The sequence below is a fragment of the Scyliorhinus torazame genome, chromosome 12 (genome assembly GCF_047496885.1).
Source record: "Scyliorhinus torazame isolate Kashiwa2021f chromosome 12, sScyTor2.1, whole genome shotgun sequence".
In the NCBI taxonomy this organism is placed as follows: domain Eukaryota; kingdom Metazoa; phylum Chordata; class Chondrichthyes; order Carcharhiniformes; family Scyliorhinidae; genus Scyliorhinus; species Scyliorhinus torazame.
In genome coordinates this window covers 68627086-68651704 of record NC_092718.1, presented here as the reverse complement: position 1 = coordinate 68651704, position 24619 = coordinate 68627086, and the positions used below count along the sequence as shown (strand labels likewise).

The 24619-nt window shown below is 53.8% G+C and overlaps 1 protein-coding gene across 2 annotated transcripts in view; it reads right to left on the bottom strand.

Moving 5' to 3' along the window:
• Positions 1-24619, bottom strand: part of LOC140386467 (retroviral integration site protein Fli-1 homolog) — a 264866-nt gene that overhangs the window by 48652 nt on the left and 191595 nt on the right. Inside the window, exons 4-8 of one of the 2 annotated variants that reach the window (XM_072468838.1) lie at positions 16059-16262; positions 13949-14020; positions 9299-9361; positions 1944-2003; positions 1805-1852 (exon numbers count right to left, since the gene is read on the bottom strand). In XM_072468838.1, coding sequence (XP_072324939.1) covers positions 1805-1852; positions 1944-2003; positions 9299-9361; positions 13949-14020; positions 16059-16262 — 447 coding nt within the window. The remainder of the gene's footprint in view (positions 1-1804; positions 1853-1943; positions 2004-9298; positions 9362-13948; positions 14021-16058; positions 16263-24619) is intronic. The other variant, XM_072468839.1, reaches the window with a different exon arrangement.

Sequence of the window (24619 nt, the reverse complement as noted above, 5' to 3'; positions counted from 1 at the left end):
GTGGCTGTGTGTGCTTGCATATTTGTGTGATTATGTGTTTGTGTGTGTTGATTGTGTGTTTTCATGATTGTGCGTGTGTGTTTACATTTTTGTGTTTGTGTGTGTGTTATGATCCCAGTCCAGACCCTAACAGTGGCAGATCTCTCTCTCAGTCTCTGGACTGAAACCCCATTATTTTAGTTTAGTTGTAAGACTGTGTGGAAAGAATGATTCGCTGCAGGAGTGTTTGCAAGGAGAAATAGGGGGCTAGATTCTCCATACCGCCGCGCCACTTTTCTGCCTCGACCCGCCGGTGGGATTCTCTGTGACGCCGGCCTGTCAATGGGGTTTCCCATTGTGGGGCAGCCCCACGCCGTCGGGAAACCCCCGGGCATCAGCAAAATGGAGAATCCCGCCGGGGGAGAATTCCGCCCCCAGTGTGGTTATTTTAAAATCAAAGCTTTATTATGGATACAATATTAAACTTCTTAACTACACACCCAAAAAGAGCAGCTTACAATTATCCCTTAAACACTCCTAATTTCCCATTAATCAACAAGAAAAGAAACATACAGCTCACAATCTATCTTACTGTGGGACAATTGTGGACTCAGCATCAGGCAGATCAGAATTCAACTCTTTTCCCCAAAGCTTTCTCCAAAATGCTGCCGCACTAAACCTTTTCTAAATGTCTATCTGTGACCTTGGCTCCACCCAACAATGACCTCACCTCCCCACGCTGAAATTCAAATCATCGCTGCGGGTTCCAAAGCACATTACTTCCCAGGTACTTTTCCAGCCAAATCGCAGTCCATTAGTCCAGACTGATAAACACATTCCTTTATCAATTTTGCCTTCTGTTCTTTGTTCTTTGTTCTGGCTACTAAAAGCACTCAGAATTCCTTTTAAAAAACCATGGCCACTGCAGTCAAACACACTCTAACCCCAAGCTTTTAACCCTTAAATTACCCAATATTTAGAATCCAATATTCCTAGTCTTCCAGTTGTCACAGTTTGTGTGTGTTTATATGTGTGTGAGAGTGTGTTTGTGTGTGAGAGTATGTGTGATTGTGAGTGTGTGGGTGAGAGAGTGGATATGTGTGAGCGTGTGCATGAGAGAGTGTGTTTGAGTGTGAATGTATGTGTGATTGTGTGTGAGTGTGTGTGTGAGAGTGTATGTGTGTGAGCGTGTGCATGAGAGTGTATATGTGTGTGGTTGTGTGTGAATGTGTGTGAGAGTGTTTGTGTGTGAGAGTATGTGTGATTGTGTGTGCGTGAGTGTGTGTGTGAGAGAGAGTGTATGAGTGTGCGTGTGTGTGAGTGTATGTGTGAGTGTGTGTGCGTGTATGAGGGAGTGTGTGTGAGTGTGTATGTGCATGTGTTTGTGTGCGTGTGTGTCAGGGAGTGTGAGTGTGCGCCTGTGTGAGGGAATGTGAGTGCGTGTGTGAGTGTGTGTATGTATGAGGGAATGTATGTGTTTGTGTGAGAGAGAGTGTGTGTTTGTGTGAGAAAGAGTGTATGTGTGTGTGAGTGCGAGGGTGTGTGCGTGAGGGAGTGTGAGTGTGTGAGTGTTTGTGTGTAAGTGTTTGTGTGTGTGAGTGAGTGTTTGTGTGTGTGTGTGTGAGTGTTTGTGTGTGTGAGTGTGAGTGTTTGTGTTTGTGTTTGTGTGTGTGAGTGTGAGTGTTTGTGTGTGTGAGTGTTTGTGTGTGTGAGTGTGAGTGTTTGTGTGTGTGAGTGTGAGTGTTTGTGTGTGTGAGTGTGGTTTTGTATTTGTGTGGTGTCAGGTGTTGTATTGAATATCTATGTATGGCGTCTCACCACCCACCTGGGTTAGCCAAGCGGCTAGTTGTCGGTCCCAGGAGCTGATACGGATCTGTCACGAGAAATCATGTCAGATAATTGTTAAGAGAGGCCTGACAGCTCAAGGACAAAACAAAGCAGTGGGGGAATGATGGTAAAGGTACCTGGGTGTAATCGAGGTGGCTCGTTAATCCTGGTTGGTGTCGGAGGCTGAGGGGGTGAACCTGCAGAATAACAGAAGCAAGAATGAAACCACAAATCACCCGAGCAGGCTCGGGGGTGGGTGACTGAAAACACATTGAACAAGACTGGAATGATAAGGGGACGGGTAAGATCACTGTGTGCGTGAGAACCCCCCACATTATTCATCGAGAGTGGTGGAACAATATCTTGCATTTTACTGGAACAATGTCCATAAATCAGACAATAAAATGAACAAAAACAGAATATGCTGGAAGAACTCAGCAGACATGGCAGCATTGTGCGGAGAGAGAAAGAGGGTTCACGTTTCGAGTCCTTGTGGCTCTTCATCAGAACTGAAGAGGGGTATAAATGAGCTAGGTTTTATGTTGTTGGAAGAGGGGGTGGTAGGAAGAACGAGGGGGAGGTATGGGATATGGTAGACGGTGGGAGAGACAAAATAACAGTGATGTAGTAGAACAAAAAGTCGAAGGGAGCGGGAATGGCTGTAATAAAGAAGTTTTCAGATGTCCAACATCAGCCATTTATTTTCGTTTGCTAATAAAATGAACTCTTAAGACAAGAGGGTGTGGTTGGGACAGGTGAGCTGAAACCTGGTTAGAGAATAGGTTGTAGGGAGAGTCTTGACTGAGTTGAGAATGTACACAGAGTGAGATCCCCAGAACTCAGAGCCCAGGCAGCCAAGGACATGCTCAAGGAGATGAAGGGGTAATGTTGTTGGATCCATAAGACCATAAGACATAGAAGCAGAATTGGGCCCATTGAGTCTGCTCCGCCATTCATTCATGGCTGATATTTTCTCATCCCCATTCTCCAGCCTTCTCCCCATAACCCCTGATCCTCTTATTAATCAAAAACCTATCTACCTCTGTCTTAAAGACACTCAGTGACTTGACCTCCACAGCCTTCCATGGAAAAGAGTTCCACAGATTCACCACCCTCTTGCTGAAGAAACTCCTCCTCATCTCAGTTTACAAAAAATTATTTTTATTCAGAATTTTCAACAGTCTTACAATTTACAGCAAACACAAACACCCCCATACATTAAGCCCCCACATCACCCCTTACCACTCTCCTCTCCCCCACCCCTCCCTCAACAGTCAATGGTAATCAACTCTCCAAAATGCTCCCTTCAGAGCAAATTTCACTTCCAGGGTCAGAAACTCCAACAGATCCCCCCGCCATGCTGAGGCACAGGGTGGAGTAGCTGACCTCCACCCCAACAAGACCCGCCTAACAGAAATTAACGAGACAAAGGCTAAAACATCTGCCCCCGCTCCTGCCCGTAGTTCTGCCTGGTCCGACACCCCGAATATGACTTTGAGGGGATCGGGCTCCACATCTGATGTATTGGGTGTTCTGGATCACAAACAGGTCACCAACACTGGAAGTGGTGCAACTCTATATTATTATAAGGTTAACTATATTAACATACTTGAACTGTGGGTAAATGCAATACCAGCTTTAACTGTTGACCCTTGCCTAGTCCTAACCAGGTGATGCACTCAGCACATGGTGAATGTCTGTGTTGCAGGCTGTGAGCTCTGTGCTCTGAGCTGGCTGCTACTAGAATGAGCGGGAACTCTCCTGTCCCCTGTATTTATAGTGCGTGTGCTCTCACTGGTGATTAGCTGCGGTGTTGTGAATGCTGATTGGTCCCACTGCATGTCCATCAGTGTGTGTGTGTGTGTCTGCACCATAATATTCTGGTGTATATTATGACATCCCCCCTTTTATATAAAGAACATGTGCCTGCGTGACAATAAATATCGTGTAGTGAATGTACCTGACTATGTGTGTGCATGTTATTTACATGACTATGTACATGAGGCTAATCTATTTACACGGGAAGGTGCCTGGTGCAGAGAAATAGGGTGTCACACCAACAACGAAATGAACATTCTATACAAACTACTGGAATGATGAAACAGGATAACAGAACAGATCAAAGAGTCCAACATTGTAAAACTCATAAGTCAAGTCTCTGAGGTGGGCGACGAATTCTGGTTGACTGCCTCAAGGGTGGGTCAGGAGCCACCGGCTGAGGAACGGGCTGGGCCACGGCAGAGTGAGGAGGATGCAGAGTATTCGGAATCTCCACATAGTCCAGGTTGGGGACAACAGGAGGGCGTGGCACCGGTGGAGGATCAGATAGCGAGCGTGGAAAGAGACGAAGAGCACGCCGATTGCAGCGGCGAATGGAACCATCTGGCAGACGAACCAGGAACGAGCGGGGAGACACCTGCCGAAGAACCACAGCAGTTGCAGACCAGCCATCCTCCGGAAGATGGATGCGGATGTTGTCATCCGGCGCCAGAGCAGGGAGATCAGTCGCCTGAGCGTCATGCGCCGCCTTGTGTTGTGCACAAAACTTGCATCCGCTGAAGGACCGGAACGTGGCCGAGGTCTGGGACGTGAATGGACGGCACCGTGGTCCTGAGGGTGCGACCCATGAGCAGCTGGGCTGGCAACAGGCCCGTGGAGAGTGGGGCCGAACGATAGGCCAGCAAGGCGAGGTAGAAGTCGGATCCTGCATCGGCAGCCTTGCAGAGGAGCCGTTTGACGATGTGGACGCCCTTTTCCGCTTTGCCATTGGATTGGGGGTGCAGGGGACTGGATATCACATGCACAAAGTTGTACCTGCTGGCAAAGTTGGACCATTCCTGGCTCACAAAGTAGGGGCCACTGTCCGACATCACAGTGAGTGGGATGCCGTGACGAGCAAAGGTCTCCTTGCAGGCACGGATGACCGCCGATGATATGATGTCATGCAGGCGTACGACCTCCGGGTAGTTAGAAAAATAGTCTACAATCAGTACATAGTCCCTGCTGAGCGCATGGAACAGGTCAACGCCTACCTTAGACCAAGGGGACATGACCAACTCATGGGGCTGTAGGGTCTCACGTGGTTGGGCCGGCTGGAACCGCTGACAGGTGGGGCAGTTGAGCACTGTGTTGGCGATGTCCTCATTGATGCCGGGCCAGTACACAGCCTCTCAGGCCCTCCTTCGGCACTTCGCCACGCCAAGATGGCCCTTGTGTAGCTGTTCCAAAACGAGCTGGCGCATGCTGTGCGGGATCACGATGTGGTCCAGCTTCAGGAGGACACCATCGCCGACTGCCAGATCGTCTCTGATATTGTAGAACTGCGGGCATTGGCCCTTGAGCCACACGTCTGTCATGTGGCGCATGACACGCTGTAGTAGGGGGTCAGCCGCAGTCTCGCGGCGAATGTGGAGAAGGCGTTCATCCGTGGCTGGCAGATTGGAGGCCGTGAAGGCCACATAGGCGTCAACCTGGCAGACGAAACCCTCTGGGTCACACGGGGTGTTGACTGCCCTGGACAGAGCGTCGGCTATGATCAGGTCCTTGCCCGGGGTGTATAGGAGCTGGAAATCGTACCGCCGGAGTTTAAGCAGAATGCGCTGGAGGCAGGGGTATTATCATTCAGGTCTCTTTGTATAATGTTGACCAGCGGGCGATGGTCAGTCTCGACAGTGAATTGGAGGAGGCCGTACACGTAATCATGAAATTTGTCGACCCCAGTCAACAGGCCCAGGCACTCCTTTTCGATCTGCGCGTAGCGCTGGTCCGTGGGGGTCATGGCATGTGACGCATATGCAACGGGGGCCCATGATGAGGCCTCATTGCGTTGCAGGAGCACAACCCCAATGCCGGATTGGCTGGCATCTGTTGAAATTTTTGTTTCCTTCGTGGGATCAAAAAATGCCAATACCGGGCTGTGGTAAGCTTGGTCTTAAGCTCCTCCCATTCGCGCTCGTGGGCGGGAAGCCATTGGAAGTCTGTCATCTTCCTGACCAGGTTCCGGAGACCTGTGGTATGGGAGGCGAGGTTGGGGATGAACTTCCCCAGGAAGTTGACCATGCCCAAAAATCGGAGGACCGCCTTCTTATCCACTGGCTTCTGCATGGCCGTGATGGCTGCCACCTTGTCCGCATCCAGCCGCACACCCAACCGGGAGATGTGGTCCCCGAGGAACTTGAGTTCCGTCTGGCCGAAGGAACATTTGACTCTGTTGAGGCGAAGGCCTTGGTCCCGTATTCGTTTGAAAACGCGCTGGAGGCGACTGATGGAGACAACTTCATCACCAAATGATGATGTCGTCAACATAGACGCGCACACCCTCAATGCCCTCCATCATTTTCTTCATGATCCGGTGGAATACTTCCGATGCCGATATAATCCCAAACGGCATCCTGTTGTAGCAGTATCTGCTGGACCTGTCTAGTTGAATTTGCCAGAATCCTTTCGAGGCGTCAAGTTTGGTGAAGATGTTGGCCCGAGCCATCTCGCACGTGATCTCCTCGCGCTTGGGGATAGGGTAATGCTCCCTCATTATGTTGCGATTCAGATCCTTTGGGTCAATGCAGATCCGGAGCTCGCCGGAAGGCTTCTTTACGCACACCATGGAACTGACCCAGTCGGTTGGTTCCGTCACTCTGGAGAGCACTCCTTGGTCCTGGAGGTCCTGCAGCTGCTGCTTGAGGTGGTCCTTGAGGGGTGCTGGGACTCTGCGAGGTGCATGACCCACAGGCGTGGCGTCTTGTTTGAGCAGGATTTTGTAAGTGTATGGAAGCGTGCCCATGCCTTCGAAACCGTCGCGGTGCTGGTCGATGATGGCATTGAGTTGCACCCTGATGTCCGCATCCTGGAAGGCAGACGTGTCCTCTGGAGAGAGAAAGTGTACTCGTTAAACGAGGTTTAGGAGTTTGCACGCCTGTGCGCCTAGCTGAGAGTCCTTCGAGGAGCCCACGATCTCGAACGGAAGGATGTCTTTTTGCGAGTTGTGCGTCACTTCGAGTTGGCATGAACCGGTAGCAGGAATGACGTTGCCATTGTAGTCCACTAGTTGGCAAGTCGACGGAAGAATGGTTGGTTTAACCCCAAGGGTCTGAAAGGCTGACCACGCTAGGAGATTAGCGGAAGCACCAGTGTCCATGCGGAATCGTATCTGGGATCGGTTGACCGTCAGGGTGGCACACCACTCGTCTGGATCATTGCTGTGCACCGACAGCGGCTGGTGGTTTTGATTCGGGGACAGCCTGTTCTTTGTTATAACAGCGACTCGAAAAGGCTCCCTCGGGTCCTCGGTGTCACTGGTCTGCAGGAAATTGTAATCGGACTCGGTGAACGTGGGTTGAATTGCCCGAACGTTCCTGCGAGGCTGGCTGAAGCGATGCGATTTGGTAGGCTGAGCTGCTCGACAGCAGGCAGCATAGTGGCCAAGTCTGCCACATCGTAGGCATTGTCACGATTTTGCAGGACATTGCTGCTTTAAATGGGCGGAGCCACAGTTGCCGCACGTCGTGACGTCAGTACGCTCGTTGCACCACCGCGCATGCGCGGTGCGGTCCTGCCTGGTGCGCGCCTGCACATCACGTTCCTCCTCGTCACCGTCCCCTCATTTGGCGCGAAAAGCACGCAAAATGGCTGCCCTCATCCAGGCTGCAGCCTTGGAGGTGTTCAATTGTTTGGACCTTTTCCGCCTCGTGGGGACCTTGCCGTGCCGTTTCAGCCGCCTGTATGTGGGAGTACCGGCTGGTGGCATTTTCATGCAGGACACAGGTCTCGATGGCAGTCGCTAGGGTGAGTTGCTTAATTTTGAGGAGCTGCTGACGCAGGGGGTCTGACAGAACACCAAATACGATCTGGTCGCGTATCATGGAGTCGGAGGTGGACCCGTAGCCGCAGGACTGTGCAAGGATGCGGAGGTGTGTTAAAAAGGATTGGAAAGGCTCGTCCTTACCCTGCAAGCGCTGCTGGAACAGGTATCTTTCGAAGCTTTCATTGATCTCTATGCTGAAGTGGGTATCGAATTTGAGGAGAACCGTCTTGTACTTTGTCTTGTCCTCGTTGTCTGCGAATGTGAGGGAGTTGAAGATGTGGATGGCGTGTTGCCCGGCCGTGGAGAGGAGCAGAGCAATCTTCCTGGTGTCCGAGGCGTTCTCCCTGTCCGTGGCTTCGAGGAAGAGCTGGAAGCGCTGTTTAAAAATCTTCCAATTGACCCCGAGATTGCCGGCGATGCGGAGCGGCGGCGGCGGGTTGATGTTCTCCATACTTCAGGATGCCGGAATGCTGATTAGTTGCAGGTGGGTCTCAGAAGTGCTAGTATGCAACCACTCCTTGTACCATGATGTGTTGGGTGTTCTGGATCACAAACAGGTCACCAACACTGGAAGTGGTGCAACTCTATTTTATTATAAGGTTAACTAGATTAACATATTTGAACTATGGGTAAATGCAATACCAGCTTTAACTGTTGACCCTTGCCTAGTCCTAACCAGGCCCAAAACATATGTACATGGTTCACAGGGCTCCTCCCACATGACTCACAGACATCCTTCACTCCCTTGAACAGCCGTTCATCCTAGACTTTGGAAGGTGTGCCCTGTACACCACCTTCAGCTGTATCAGCCCCAGCCTCACACATGAAGTCGAGACGTTCTCATCCTAGTTTTAAAGCATCGTCCCTTCAGTCTGAGGCTGTGCCCTCTGGTTCTAGTTTTTCCTAATGGTGCAAACATCCTCTCCACGCCCACTCTATCTAGGCCTCTCAGTATTCTGTTAGTTTCAATAAGACCCCCACCCCTCATCCTTCTAAACTCCAACGAGTACAGACCCAGAGTCCTCAACCGCCCCTCATATGACAAGCTCTTCATTCTGGGATCATTCTTGTGAACCTCCTCTGGACCCTTTCCAAGGCCAGCACCTCCTTCCTTCGATACGGGGCCTAAAACTGCTCCCAATACTCCAAATGGAGCCTGACCAGAGCCTCCGAAGTACATCCCTGCTCCAATCCAGAAATTCTGGGTTAGAGTCCCACCTCCAGGGATTTATGGCCAAATAGAGGGCGTTCATTATATGCCCAACAGATTGATTATCAAGGTTTAAGAACTTCTGAAACATTAATGGCAGGTGGTAAGATTGGGGCAAGATCGGTGGTATTTTGGGAAATAGCAGCTCTGGAAACAGCGCTTGGGTTGACGGTCCCACCTGTCACTGGACATGGCAGAGAGAGAGCCCACGTCCCGACACTTGGACCACATCCCGACACCGGGATCACATCCCGAGACCTGGTCCACGCCTCGACACTTGGACCACATCCCGACACCGGGATCACATCCCGAGACCGGGATCACATCCCGAGACCTGGTCCACGCCCCGACAGCTTGATCACACCCTGACACCTGATCATTACAGATTCTAAGGCCCAGGGCAGGGTGTGTTTAATCTCCAGGGGCCTTTAGAAATGAATCATATTCCGAATGTGCCGAGATTATGCCAAAGGTGTCCTTACCTTTTTGGATGGTGTTTCCACAGCCTGACCAACTGCCCCTCCGGACATCTTCATAGGAAACTTCTAGAAAGTGGGGGGGAGGAGACAGAAATGGGTCACATCAGCCCTCACCTGTTCAAGGATTCCCGGCCCCACACTCATGTTTCCTCCATTCCCCTTCCCAATAGACACCCTCCCACCCCCTCCCCACAGTTACCCCATCCCCACCAGCTCCCACGCTCACCCGCTCCCCTCCCCCACCAGCTCCCACACTCACCCGCTCCCCATCGCTTCCCCACGCTCACCCGCTCCCCATCGCTTCCCCACGCTCACCCGCTCCCCATCGCTTCCCCACGCTCACCCGCTCCCCATCGCTTCCCCACGCTCACCCGCTCCCCTCCCCCACCAGCTCCCACACTCACCCGCTCCCCATCGCTTCCCCACGCTCACCCGCTCCCCATCGCTTCCCCACGCTCACCCGCTCCCCATCGCTTCCCCACGCTCACCCGCTCCCCATCGCTTCCCCACACTCACCCGCTCCCCATCGCTTCCCCACGCTCACCCGCTCCCCATCGCTTCCCCACGCTCACCCGCTCCCCATCGCTTCCCCACGCTCACCCGCTCCCCATCGCTTCCCCACGCTCACCCGCTCCCCATCGCTTCCCCACACTCACCCTCTCCCCTCCTCCACCAGCTCCCACACTCACCCGCTCCACATCGCTTCCCCACACTCCCCTGCTCCCCTGTCCCAGCAGCTCCCACACTCACGCTCTCCCCATCGCCTCCCACACTCACTCCCTCCCCCACCACCTCCCCACATTCACCCGCTCCCCACCAACTCCCCACACTCACACCTCCCCCCACCACCTCCCACACTCACCCCCACCCCCACCACCTCCCCACACTCACCCCCACCCCCACCACCTCCCCACACTCACCCCCTCCCCACCACTGCCCCACACTCACCCCCTCCCCACCACCGCCCCATATTCACCCCCTCCCCCACCACCTCCGCACGTTCACCCGCTCCCCACCACCTCCCCACATTCACCCGCTCTCCACCACCTCCCCACATTCAACCCCCCTCACCCACCACCTCCCCACACTCGCCCTCCCACCACTTAGCGACACTCCCACCTCCCCACATTCACCCACTCCCCACCACCTCCCCACATTCACCCACTCCCCACCACCTCCCCACATTCACCCGCTCTCCACCACCTCCCCACACTCCCCCCCTCCCCCACCACCTCCCCACATTCACCCCCTCCCCTATTACCTCCCCACACTCGCCCTCCCACCACCTACCCACACTCCCACCTCCCCACACTCGCCCTCCCACCACCTACCCACACTCCCACCTCCCCACATTCGCCCCCTCCCCCACCACCTCCCCATACTCACCCCCTCCCCCACCACCTCCCCATACTCACCCTCTCCCCCACAACCTCCGCATATGCAGCCCCTCCCCCACCACCTCCCCACACTCGCCCTCCTCCCACCACCTACCCACACTCCCACCTCCCCACATTCACCCCCTCCCCCACCACCTCCCACACTCCCCCCCCTCCTCCACCACCTCCCCACACACAACACCTCCCCCACCAACTCCCACACTCACCCACCCACTCACCACGTCCCCATACTCAGCCCCCCATCACCACGTCCCCATACTCCCCCCTCCCCCCTCCCCATCACCTCCCCACACTCCCCCCACCACCTCCCCACACTCCCCCCTCCCCCACCACCTCCCCACACTCACCCCCTCCCCACACTCACCCCTTCCCCCACCACTGCCCCACACTCCCCCCTCCCCCACCACCTGCCAACATTCACCCAGTCCCACCCCTCCCCACACTCAACCACTCCCCACCCCCTCCCCACACTCACCCCCTCCCCCACCAACTCCCCCCACACACACCCTCCCCACCCCCTCCCCATATTCACCCCCTCCCCCACCACTGCCCCACACTCTCACCTCCCCACATTCACCCCCTCCCACACTCCCCCCTCCTCCACTACCTCCCCACATTGATCCCCTCACCCACCACATCCCCACACTCCCCCCCACCCCCACCACCTCCCACACTCACCCCCTCCCCCACCACCTCCCCACACACAAGCCCTCCCCCACCAACTCCCACACTCACCCACCCACTCACCACGTCCCCATACTCAGCCCCCCCATCACCACCTCCCCACACTCCCCCTCCCCCACCACCTCCCCACACTCCCCCCTCCCCCACCACCTCCCCACACTCCTCACTCCCCCACCACCTCCCCACACTCACCCCCTCCCCCACCACCTCCCACACTCACCTCCTTCCCCACCAACTCCCCACACTCACCCCCTCCCCACACTCACCCCTTCCCCCACCACTGCCCCACACTCCCCCCTCCCCCACCACCTGCCAACATTCACCCAGTCCCACCCCTCCCCACACTCAACCACTCCCCACCCCCTCCCCACACTCACCCCCTCCCCCACCAACTCCCCCCACACACACCCTCCCCACCCCCTCCCCATATTCACCCCCTCCCCCACCACTGCCCCACACTCTCACCTCCCCACATTCACCCCCTCCCACACTCCCCCCTCCTCCACTACCTCCCCACATTGACCCCCCTCACCCACCACATCCCCACACTCCCCCCCACCCCCACCACCTCCCACACTCCCCCCCTCCCCCACCACCTCCCCACACACAAGCCCTCCCCCACCAACTCCCACACTCACCCACCCACTCACCACGTCCCCATACTCAGCCCCCCCATCACCACCTCCCCACACTCCCCCTCCCCCACCACCTCCCCACACTCCCCCCTCCCCCACCACCTCCCCACACTCCTCCCTCCCCCACCACCTCCCCACACTCACCCCCTCCCCCACCACCTCCCACACTCACCTCCTTCCCCACCAACTCCCCACACTCACCCCCTCCCCACCCCCTCCCAACACTCACCCCTCCCCACCAACTCCCCACACTCACCCCTCCCCCAACCAACTCCCCATACTCCCCCCCCCCTGCCCCACCAACTCCCACACTCACACCCTCCCCCACCAGCTCCCCACACTCCCCCCTCCCCCACCACATCCCCACACTCACCCCCCCCATCACCAGTGCCCCACACTCACCCCCTCCCCAACTATCTCCCACACTCACACCCTCCCCCACCAGCTCCCCACACTCCCCCCTCCTCCCCCACCACCTCCCCACACTCCCACCTCCCACATTCACCCCTCCCCCACCATCTCCCCACACTTCACGCTCCCACATTCACCCCTGCCCACCATCTCCACACACTCCCCCTCCACCTCCCACACTCACCCCCTCCCCACCTCTGCCCCACACTCCCTCCTCCCCATCACCTCCCACATTCCCCCCTCCCCACCACATCCCCACATTCACCCCCCCCCCACATCCCCTCCCCATCAATGCCCCACACTCCACCCTCCCCCACTACCGCCCACACTCCCCCCTCCCCCCACACTCCCCCCTCCCCACCACTGCCCGCACTCCCCCCTCCCCATCACCTCCCCCTCCTCCCCTCCCCCACCAACACACTTCTACTCCCCACACTCACTCCTCCCCCACCTTCCCCCCCACGCACACCACTGTCCCACCACCTCCCAACGCTCACCCCCTCTCGACACTACCCCCTCCCCACTAACTCCCCCACACACCACCTCCCTCACCAATTTCCCACCTTCCCTCCCCCACCACCTTCCCCACAGTCACACCCTGCCCATCCCCTCCCCCACATTCACCCCCTCACCAACAACTCCCCCACACTCATCCCCATCCTCACCATCTCTCCCAAATTCACCCCATGCTCACCCACTCCTCCTCCCCCAAGCCCACCACCTGCTCCTCCCCCATATTCACCGACCACCATCCCCACTCCCACACTCACCCCCTCTTCCACCCCTGCCCCCACACTCACCTCCTCCTACCCCACACTCACCATTTCTACCACCACCTCCCTCACACTCACCCCCTCCCCCACCAACTCCGCCTCCCCCACCAATGCCCCCTCCCCCACCAACTCCCCCACACTCACCTCCCCTCCCCACACTCAGCTCCCCTCCCCCACACTCCCCTCCCCCATACTCACCTCCCCCATACTCACCTCCCCCACACTCACCTCCCCCACACTCCCCTCCCTTCCCCCCATCCGTTTCTTCCACTCTGCCCCTCCCCCTTACTCCATGCTTCTCCCCTCCCTCTTCCCCTTCTCTCTGCCTGCTCCTCTCTCTATATATATATCCCATTCCCTTCTTCCCACTTGTACTCCTCTGACTCTTGTGGTTACACTGTTACCCACCCTCCAGTCCTCCCTCCCTCTCATCCTCTCTCTCTCCCTCCCTCTCACCCTCTCTCTCTCCCTCCCTCTCACCCTCTCTCTCTCTCCCTCCCTCTCATCCTCTCTCTCTCTCCCTCCCTCTCATCCTCTCTCTCTCCCTCCCTCTTTCCCCCTCCCTCTCACCCTCTCTCTCTCCCTCTCTCTCATCTCCCTCTCTCCCTCCCTCTTTCTCCCCCCCTCCCTCCCCCCCCCTCCCTCCCACCATCTCTCCCTCTCTCCCTCCCACCATCTCTCCCTCCCTCTTCTCTCCCCTCTATGTCCCTCATTCTCCTCCTCCCACTGTGCCCTGTCTATCCAATCACATACCAGTTTTGACAGGAGCTCGTACTGGTTGCTGACTGTGCGAGTTGGAGTTTGGATAGGCGAATGTTGGGCTGTCTGTGAACAGAATAGAAAGTTATCCAGCTGTGTTCTCCAGCTGTGTTTCCAGCTGTGTTCTCCAGCTGTGCTATCCAGCTGAGCTCCCACAGGACATTGGCTGCAGCAAGAGTCATTGACACCTCTTTACACAGATTGATAACACAACTACACATGGAAACATGTTCCTCACCCCCCACTCCAGTTTCTCTTCTTACATTTTTAGGAGGGGAACCTCCAGGTGGTGGAGTTCCCACGTATCTGCTGCCCTTGTGCTCCTCTTCTAGATGTGATGTGGAGATGCCGGCGTTGGACCGGAGTGAGCACAGTAAGAAGCTTTACAACACCAGGTTAAAGTCCAACAGGTTTGTTTTGAAACACTAACTTTTGGAGCGCTGCTCCTTCCTCAGGTGAATGAAGAGGTGGGTTCCACAGTCACATATATAGACAAAGTCAATGATGCAAGGCGATACTTTGAATGTGAGTCTTCGCAGTAATTAAGTCTTTACAGGGCCAGACGGAGCGACTGGAGAGAGGGCCAATCACCGGTTAAAGAGGCGTGAATTGTCTTAAGGCAGGACAGTTGGTAGGATTTTGCAAGCCCAGGCCAGATGGTGGGGGGTGAATGTAATGAGACATGAATCCAAGGTCCCGGTTGAGGCTGTACTCATGCGTGTGGAACTTGCCTATCAGTTTCTGGATTCTGGATTCCTGAATTCATGTCTCATTACATTCACCCCCCACCATCAGGCCTGGGCTTGCGAAATCCTACCAACTGTCCTGGCTTGTAGGACTTCTTACTGTGTCCCTTCCAGATAGTAGCGGTCATGGATTTGGAAGGTGTTATCTAAGGAGCCTTGGTGAGCTCCTGCAGTGCAACTTGTAGATGGTGTACACGGCTGCTACTGTGCGTCGGTGGTGGAGGGAGTGAATGTTTGTGGACGGGGTGCTGATCAAGCGGGCTGCTTTGTCCTGGATGGTGTCGAGTTTCATGAGTGTTTTTTGAGCCGCACTCATCCATGCAAGTGGAGAGTATTCCATCACACTCCTGACTTGTGCCCTGTAGAAGGTGGACAGGTTTTGGGGAGTCAGGAGGTGAGTTACAGGATTCCTAGCCTCTGACTTGCTCTTATAGCTGCTGTGATCGGCAATGCCACCAAGGATGCACACAGACATATATTTTTTATAAATTTAGAGTACCCAATTCATTTTTTTTTTCAATTATGGGGCAACTTAGCGTGGCCAATCCACCTACCCTGCACATCTTTTGGGTTGTGGGGGCGAAACCGACGCAAACACGGGGAGAATGTGCAAACTCCACACGGACAGTGACCCAGAGCCGGGATCGAACCTGGGACCTCAGCGCCGTGAGGCAGCAGGGCTCACCCACTGCGCCACATGCTGCCCTCACACAGCCATTTATGTGTTCAACTGACACGATGATGTATTGTCAAACATGTGGAAGGATAACTAACAGAAATATATATACAGACAAAGTTACTTGACTTGCTTGGGAGCTACTCTAAGTGTGATTGTCCTGTTGAACGACCTATCACCAAATGATGCGGAACAGGTTAGTTAGGTGGACTGGCCATGCAAAATTATCCCTGAGTGTTCAAAAGATTACAGGGTACACAGGCATAGGACAGGGGAGTGGGCTGTGGTAGGGTGCTCTTTCAGAGGGTTGGTACAGACTCGATGGGCCGAATGACCTCCTTCTGCACCATAGGGATTCTCTGATTCTATGAACATTGTGCAATCATCCCCACTTCTGACCTTATGATGGAGGGAAGGTCGTTGATGAAGTAGCTGAAGATGGTTGGGTCTAGGACACTAGTCAGCGGGACTCCCGCAGTGATGTCCCAGGACTGAGATAATTGACCTTCAATCACCGCAACCATCTTCCTTTGTGCCATATATGACTCCAACCAGTGGAGAGTTTTCTCCCTGATTCCCATTGACTCCAGTTTTGGTCGATGTCAAGCTCAGTGAGCTCACCCCCCCCCCCCCCCCCCCCCCGTGCCCTGCCCGCCTGCACAAGGTAAGCAATGAGACTCACTCTCTCGGAGATAGTTGAGGTGGGAAAGCAGAATCTCCGCATTGTAGGTGGTGGTCAGGCGCGTCACATCATCCTTGGTCAGCTTACACAGTTCCTTCCCATCGATGTTTTGGAACAGGGAGCTGTCTATGTCCGAGAGGCTGTACTCCTTCACTGCCCAGTCCAGCCACTGCCTCACATGGTCCTGGCTCCACACACATGGGTCTGCAGAGAGGGGGGGAAGGGAGGGAGGGAGAGAGAGTCAGTGGCTAAATCAGCACCAGAGCTTAATTCTTCAGCTTCAAACCTCAGCTAATCCAATCGGCTCAGGCACACTCACAGGCAATGACGGACATTTGGAAGTGTAGGCAGCAATGGCCCTCACTCCACCACCCAGGACCCCTCCGCCCCACACCAAACTCTTTCTCGCTCTATGTGTGAGAAAGGATTCCCTGCCAGCGGCCCTGAACCCATCCCCACCCCACCCATCCACCCCCACTCCGCCCCCCCACCCCCACTCTGCCCCCCCACCCCGCAACCCCCCCCCCCCCACTCCACCATGGGATCTTTTACGCCAACTGGAGAGGGCAGACTGGTGCCTCGTCTCATCTGAATAAGCAACATGTTGGAGAGGAGGGGATTGAGGGGGTAAGGGAGAAAGTGAGCCTGTGGACGCGCAGAGGCGATCATGTTGTTAATTAATGCAGCCACAAGACTGAATATCACTCACTGAAAGTGTTACTGATTTCCCTCCCACACCGCTAGATAGACAATTGCTCATTTCAGCAGAAGGCATCGCCCATTCGACAGTATTGGATTATCCTTTCCTCCCGCTCAGCGGAAACACACTTTGCTGGAAAATCCGAATGAGCAGGAAGGTTCTGTCACAGTAATGCCACAATTCATCAGCAGAGGGCAGCGTCGCTGCACCCTCAGATCCTCACTCCCAATTTTCAGGTCAATATCGGTCTTCCAGATAAAGATTACTGAGGAAGATAGGGAAAGGGTGACCACCAGACAGAGGAAGAGTAGGAAGGCAGTGCAGGAGTCCTCTGTATACCGTTGTGGATACTGTTGTGGGAGATGGCTCACCAGAGGAAGGCAGCAGTAACCAGGTTCATGGCACAGTGGCTGGCTCTGCTACACAGGAAGACAGGAAAAAGAGCGGCAGAGCTATAGTGATAGGGGACTCAATGGTAAGGGGAATAGACAGGCATTTCTGTGGCCGCAACTTCAGGATGGTATGTTGCCTCGCTGGTGCAAGGGTCAAGGATGTTTTGGAGTAGCTGCAGGACATTCTGGAGTGGGAGGGTGAACAGCCAGCTGTCGTGGTGCATATAGGCACCAATGATATACGCAAAAAATGGGATGAGATCCTACAAGTTGAATTCAGGAAGTTAGGAGTTAAACTAAATAGCGGGACCTCAAAGGTAGTAATCTCAGGATTGCTACCAGTGCCACGTGCTAGTCAGAGTAGAAATGGCAGGATATCTAAGATGACTACATGGTTTGAGGGATGGAGCAAGAGGGAGGGATTCAAATTCCTAGGACATTGGAACCTGTTCTGGGGGAGTTGGGACCAGTACAAACCGGACTGTCTGCACCTGGGCAGGACCGGAACCAATGTCCGATGGGGAGTGTTTGCTAGTGTTGTTGGGGAGGGTTTAAACTAATGTGGCAGGGGGATGGGAAATGATGCAGGAAGTTGGAGGGAAGTAAAGTGGGAACAGAAACAAAAGGCAGTAAAAGGAAAAGTGGAAAGCAGAGAAACCAAAGCCAAAAATCAAAAAGGGCCGCATTACATCATAATCTACAAGTGCAACAAATGTCAAAATAACAAGCCTGATGGCTCTGTGACTCAATGTGAAATGCATTGTAATAAGGTTGATGAATCAACCCCACTGACAATTATTAATGGATATGATGTAATTGGGATCACGGAGACCTGGCTCCAGAGTGACCAATGAAATTAACGAAATGAAAATCGCTTATTGTCACAAGTAGGCTTCAAATGAAGTTACTGTGAAAAGCCCCTAGTCGCCACATTCTGGCGCCTGTTCGGGGAGGCTGGTGCGGGAATTGAACCCGCCAGGGGTATTCAATATTCAGGAAAGATAGAAGGAAAGGAAAGGGGAGGTGGGGTCGCATTGCTGGTTACAGAGGAGATTTATGAAATAGTAAGGATGGACATTAGCCTGGACGATGTGGAATTTATGTGGGTGGAGGTATGGAACACCAAAGGGCAAAAGGAGTTAGTGGGCTTCGTGTACAGACCACTAAACAGGAGTTGTGAAGTTGGGGATGGCATCAAACAGGTAATTAGAGATGCGTGCAGTAAGGGTACAGCAGTTATTATGGGTGATTGATTGGGCTAATCAAACTAGTAGCAATGCGCTGGAGGAGGATTTCCTGGAATGTATAAGGGATGGTTTCCTCAACCAATATGTTGAGGAACCAACAAGAGTGCAGGCCATCCTAGACTGGGTATTGTGCAATGAGAGAGGATTAATTAGCAACGTTGTGGTGCGAGATCTTTTAGGGAAGAGTGACCATAATATGGTAGAATTCTTCATTAAGATGGTGAGTGACACAGTTAAGCCTCAGGCAAGGGTCCTGAACTTAAAGAAAGCTAACTTTGATGGTATGAGACATGCATTGGCTAGGGTAAGCTGGCAAAGGATACTTAAGGGGTTGATGGTGGATAGGCAGTGGCAGACATTGAAAGAACACATGGATGAACTTCAACAATTGTACATCTCCGCCTGGCACAAGAGTAAGATGGGGAAGGTGACTCAACCATGGCTAACAAGGGAAATCAGGAATAGTGTTAAAGCTAAAGAAGAGGTATATAAATTGGCCAGAAAAAGCAGCAAGCCTGAGGACTGGGAGAAATTTACAATTCAGCAGAGGAGTTTAATTCGGAAGGGGAAAATAGAAAACGAGAGTCAAAGGTTGCAGAAAACATAAAATCTGATTGCAAAAGCTTCTATAGATATGTGAAGAGAAAAAGTCTGGTGAATACAAATGTAGGTCCCTTATAGTTAGAATCAGGTGAATTCATACTGGGCAATAAAGAGATGGCAGACCAGTTGAACAATTACTTTCAATCTGTCTTCACTAAGGAGGACAAAAATAACCTTCCAGAAATACTAGGGGACAGGGGGTCTAGCATGAAGGAGGAACTGAAAGAAATCCTTCTTAGTCAGGAAATTATATCGGGGGAATTGATGGGATTAAAACCCGATAAGTCCCCAGGGCCTGATGCTCTGCATCCCAGAGTACTTAAGGAAGTGGCCCTAGAAATAGTGGAAGCATTAGTGATCATTTTCCAGCATTCTTTCGACTCTGGAAGAGTTCCAAAGGATTGGAGGGCAGCTAATGTAACCCCACTTTTTAAAAAAGTTGGGAGAGAGAAAACGTGGACTTATAGACCGGTTAGCCTGACATCGGTGGTGGGGAAAGTGTTGGAGTCTATTATTGGATTGGTCCAAGTCAGCATGGATTCACTAAAGGGAAATAATGCTTGACAAATCATCTGGAATTTTTTGAAGATGTGACCAGTAGAGTGGGCAAGGGTGAAAACCAGTGGATGTTGTGTATCTGGACTTTCAAAAGGCTTTCGACAAGGCCCCCCACAAGAGATTAGTGAGCAAAATTAAAGCTCATGGTATTGTGAGTAATGTATTGACATGGATAGAGAACTGGTTAGCAGACAGGAAGCAGAGAGTGGAAATAAACAGGTCCTTTTCAGAGTGACAGGCAGTGACAAGTGGGGTACCACAGGGTTCAGTGATGGGATCCCAGCTGTTCACAATATACATTCATGATTTGTTTAAGGAATTGCATGCAGCATCTCCAACTTTGCAGACGACACTAAGCTGGGTGGCAGTGTGTACTGTGAGGAGGATGCAAAGAGGCTGCAGGGTGACTTGGACAGACTGGCTGAGTGGGCAAATATTTGGCAAATGCAAAATAATGTGAATAAATGTGAGGTTATCCACTCTGGTGGCAAAAACAGGAAGGCAGATTATTATCTAAATGGCGGCAGTTTAGGAAAAGGGGAAGTGCAACGAGACCTGGGTGTGATGGTGGAACAGTCGCTGAAGGTTGGCATGCAGGTACAGCAGGCGGTGAGGAAAGCTAATGGTTTGCTGGACTTCATAGTGAGAGGATTTGAGTATGGGAGTAAGGATGTCTTGCTGCAGTTATACAGGGCCTTGGTGAGGCCACACCTTGAATTGTGTATGCAGTTTTGTTCTAGTCTGAGGAAGGACATTCTTGCTCTTGAGGGTGTCCAGTGAAGGTTCACCTGACTAATTCCCAGGATGGCAGGACTGACATATGAAGAAAGACTGGAGCGACTGGGCTTGTACTCACTGGAGTTTAGAAGAATGAGAGAGAATCTCACAGAAATATATTAGAACGTGATGGGACTGGAGAAGCTAGATGCAGGAAGGATGTTCCCGATGTTGGGGACGTCCAAAACTAGGGGTCACAGCCTAAGAATAAGGGATAACCATTCAGGACTGAGATGAGGAGGAACTTCTTCTCTCAGAGTTATGAACTTGTGGAATTCTTTCCCACAAAATGTTGTTGGGGCCAGTCGTTAGATATATTCAAGAGGGAGTTGGACGTGGCCCTTTCTGCTAAAGGGATCAAGGGACATGGAGAGAAAGCGGGAGTGGGATACATAATTTACATGATCGGCCATGATCATACTGAATGGTGGTGCAGGCTCGAAGGGCTGAATGGCCTATCCTTCACCTATTTTCTATGTTTCTATGATTCTAATGTGTGTGCGGCACCTTCCACTGAGTATCAAAAGGCAATGAGTGTGTGTGTCTACTGCCACAGTGTGTGGGTGTGTTTGTACTGCCACAGTGTGTGGGTGTGTGTGTGTACTGCCACAGTGTGTGTGTGCTACCGTAGTGTGTGTACTGCCACAGTGTGTATGTGGCTGTGTGTGTACAGCAACAGTGTCTGTGTGTGTGCAGCCAAAAATATGTGTGTGTATGCTGCCACAGTGGTCTCTGTGTGTGCATACTGCCAGTGTGAGTGTGTGTGTACTGCCACAGTGTGTGTGTGTCTGTGTACTGCCACTGTGTGTGTGTACTGCAACAGTGTGTCTGTGTAAGTCTGTACAGCCACAGTGTGTATGTGCGTGTGTACTGACACAGTGTGTGTGTGTACTGACACAGAGTGTGTGTGTGTGTACTGCCACAGTGTGTGTGTGTAGCCATAGTGTATATGTGTACTGCCACACTGCGTGTGTTTGTGTGTATGTGTACTGCCACATTATGTGTGTGTCTGTGCGGCCATGGTGTGTGTGTGTGTGTGTACAGCTGCAGCATGTGTGTGTGTACTGCTACAGCTTGTGTGTGTGTGTCTGTGTGTGTGTGTGTGTACTGCTACAGCTTGTGTGTGTGTGTGTCTGTGTGTGTGTGTACTGCTGCAGTGTGTGTGTACTGCCAGTGTGTGTGCATGTGTGTACTGCTACAGCTTATATGTGTGTGGTACACTCAATAACGACGCTTAGAGTGTGAACGGTAAAGAAGGCTTTAATAAACTAAGAACTAGACTGGTGCCGAGACGTGTGCTAACAGCTATGCCGCCCACAAGGTGGCCCCTTATATACGGCTCCCAGATGGGCGGAGCCGGAGGCGGAATTCCCCAGGGTTCCAAGCCCGGTCTTAAAGGGGACATCACCTTACATGATGACAAGGGTACAGTGTTACAGTAACCGTTCATCACATTCACCCCCTGTTTAAAAAAGAGTCTGGCAGGGGTGATGTGCCATCATAAGTCCATCCGTCTCGGTGGCCGGATCGTCCTCATCGACCTCCTCAGTTCGGGCGGTGGTGCGGCGGACACGGACGTCTTGGTTGAGGGTACGTCCGGGAGCACAGCGGGTGGAGCTTCGGTCCGGGTCGGGGAAGGGGAACGGGGCGCAGGGAGAATAGGCGGAGCCGGGGGTAGCGGTGCCAGCGCCGGCGGGGTGTGTAAAGGGGGGTCGCGCGGTAGGTCCTCACCAATGGGGAGTGGGGCCGGGAGGGTGTATGTTGTAGGGGGTGCTGGTGTCCTGCAGGGGAGCGGCGCGGGAAGGGGCGTCTGTCGTGGGGGATCCAGCGGGCGCAAGATCCCAGAGGGAAACTGTATCTTGCCTGCCGTCGGGGTACTCGACGTAGGCGTAACTGGGGTTGGCGTGGAGTAAGCGGACCTTTTCGACCAGGGGGTCCGTTTTATGGCTCCTCGTGTGCCTCCAGAGAAGAACAGGTCCCGGAGCCGTCAGCCAAGGTGGAAGCGAGACCCCAGAGGTAGACTTCCTGGGGAAGACAAACAATCGGTTGTGAGGGGTCTCATTCGTGGCCATGCAGAGGAGCGACCTAATGGAGTATAGGGCATCGGGCAGGACCTCCTGCCAGCGGGTAGTTGGGAGACTTCTCGATCGTAGGGCCAGAAGGACAGCCTTCCACACTGTTGCGTTCTCCCTCTCCACTTGCCCGTTTCCCTGCGGGTTATAACTGGTCATTTTGCTGAGCAGATACTGACGCAGTTCATCGCTCATGAACGATGTACCCCGGTCGCTGTGGATATAAGCGGGGAAACCGAACAGAGTGAAGATGCTGTGCAGTGCCTTAATCACGGTGGCTGGGAATGGCGAATGGGAAGCGGGAGAACTCATCGATAACGGTGAGGAAATAGGCATCACGATTGGTGGACGGGAGGGGCCCCTTGAAGTCCACGCTCAGTCGCTCAAAGGGCCCCGAGGCCTTCACGAGCCGAACCTTGTCTGGCCGGTAGAAGTGCGGTTTGCACTCCGCACAGATCTGGCAGGCCCTGACCATGGCCTTGACCTCCTTGGTTGAGTAAGGTAGATTGCGGGACTTGATAAAATGGACGAGCCGGGTAACCCCCGGGTGGCAGAGGTCATTGTGGATGGCTTGCAGGTGGTCGTCCTGCGTGTTAGCGCATGTGCAGTGGGACAGGGCATCTGTGGGCTCGTTGAGCTCCCCTGGACGATACTTGATAGCGTACGTGTAGGTGGAGAGTTCGATCCTCCACCTCAAAATTTAATTGTTTTTTATTTTGCCCCTGTTGCGTGTTATCGAACATATAGGCGACTGACCGTTGGTCGGTGACGAGGGTAAACCTCCTACCGGCTAGGTAGTGCCTCCAGTGCCGCATAGCCTCCACAATGGCTTGTGCCTCCTTCTCGACTGCAGAGTGTCGAATCTCGGAGGCGGTGAGGGTTCGGGAGAAGAACGCTACTGGTCTGCCTGCCTGATTGAGGGTAGCAGCCAGGGCAATGTCTGATGCATCGCTCTCTACCTGGAAGGGGATAGTTTTGTCCACCGTGCACATAGCGGCCTTGACGATATCGGCCTTGATGCGGTTGAAGGCCAATCGAGCCTCAGCCGAGAGGGGAAAAATGGTGGTCTTTATGAGTTGGCGGGCTTTGTCCGCATACTTGGGGACCCAGTGGGCGTAGTAGGAGGAGAGCCCCAAGCACCATTTGAGGGCCTTGAGGCTGCGGGGGAGGGGGAGTTCCTTAAGGGGGCGCATGCGGTCGGGGTCGGGACCTAGGTCCCCGTTTTCCATGACATAGCTGAGAATGGTTAGCTGGGTTGTGTGGAAAACGCATTTTTCCTCATTATAGGTCAGTTTAAGGGCTCGGGCGGTCTGGAGGAACTTTTCGAGGTTAGCGTCATGGTCCTGCTGGTCATGGCCGCAGATGGTGACATTGTCTAAGTACGGGTATGTAGCCCGCAAACCGTACTGATCCATCGCCCTTTGAAAGATGGAGACCCCATTTGTGACACCGAAGGGGACCCTGAGGAAGTGGAAGAGCCGGCCGGCTGCTTCAAAGGCAGTATAGGGGCGGTCTTTTGGGTCGGATGGGGAGCTGGTGGTAGGCGGATTTGAGGTTGACCGTGGAAAAGACTCGGTATTGGGCGATCTGATTGACCATATCCGCGATGCGAGGCAGGGGGTACGCATCAAGCTGTGTGAATCGGTTTATGGTCTGGCTAGAATCCACGACCATCCGTTTCTTATCCCCGGACCGGACTACCACCACTTGTGCTCTCCAAGGGCTGTTGCTAGCCTCGATGACCCCCTCTCCCAGTAAACGCTGGGCCTCTGACTTGATAAACGTCATATCTTGGGCACTGTAGCGCCGGCTCCTGGTGGCGACGGGCTAACAATCGGGATTGAGGTTCGCGAATAGCGAGGGGGGAGCGAATTTCAGTGTCGCAAGGCAGCACACCGTGAGGGGGGGCAAGGGTCCGCCGTACTTCAGTGTCAGGCTTCGGTGGCTGCACTGGAAATCCAGTATCGAGCAGCAGGGGGGCACAGAGGTGGGATACGATATAAAATTTGAAACGGGTGTACTTGGCGCCCTGGATCGAGAGAGCCGCGATACAGTACCCCTGAGTGGGATTTGTACCGAGTGGGACCCAGATGCGAGGGCTATGGTTTGGGATGCGGGATGGGTGTGCAGGGAGCAGCGCCTTGCCATTTCAGGATGGATTAAGCTCTCCGTGCTCCCGGAGTCGAAGAGGCATGCAGTGTTGCGCCCGTTG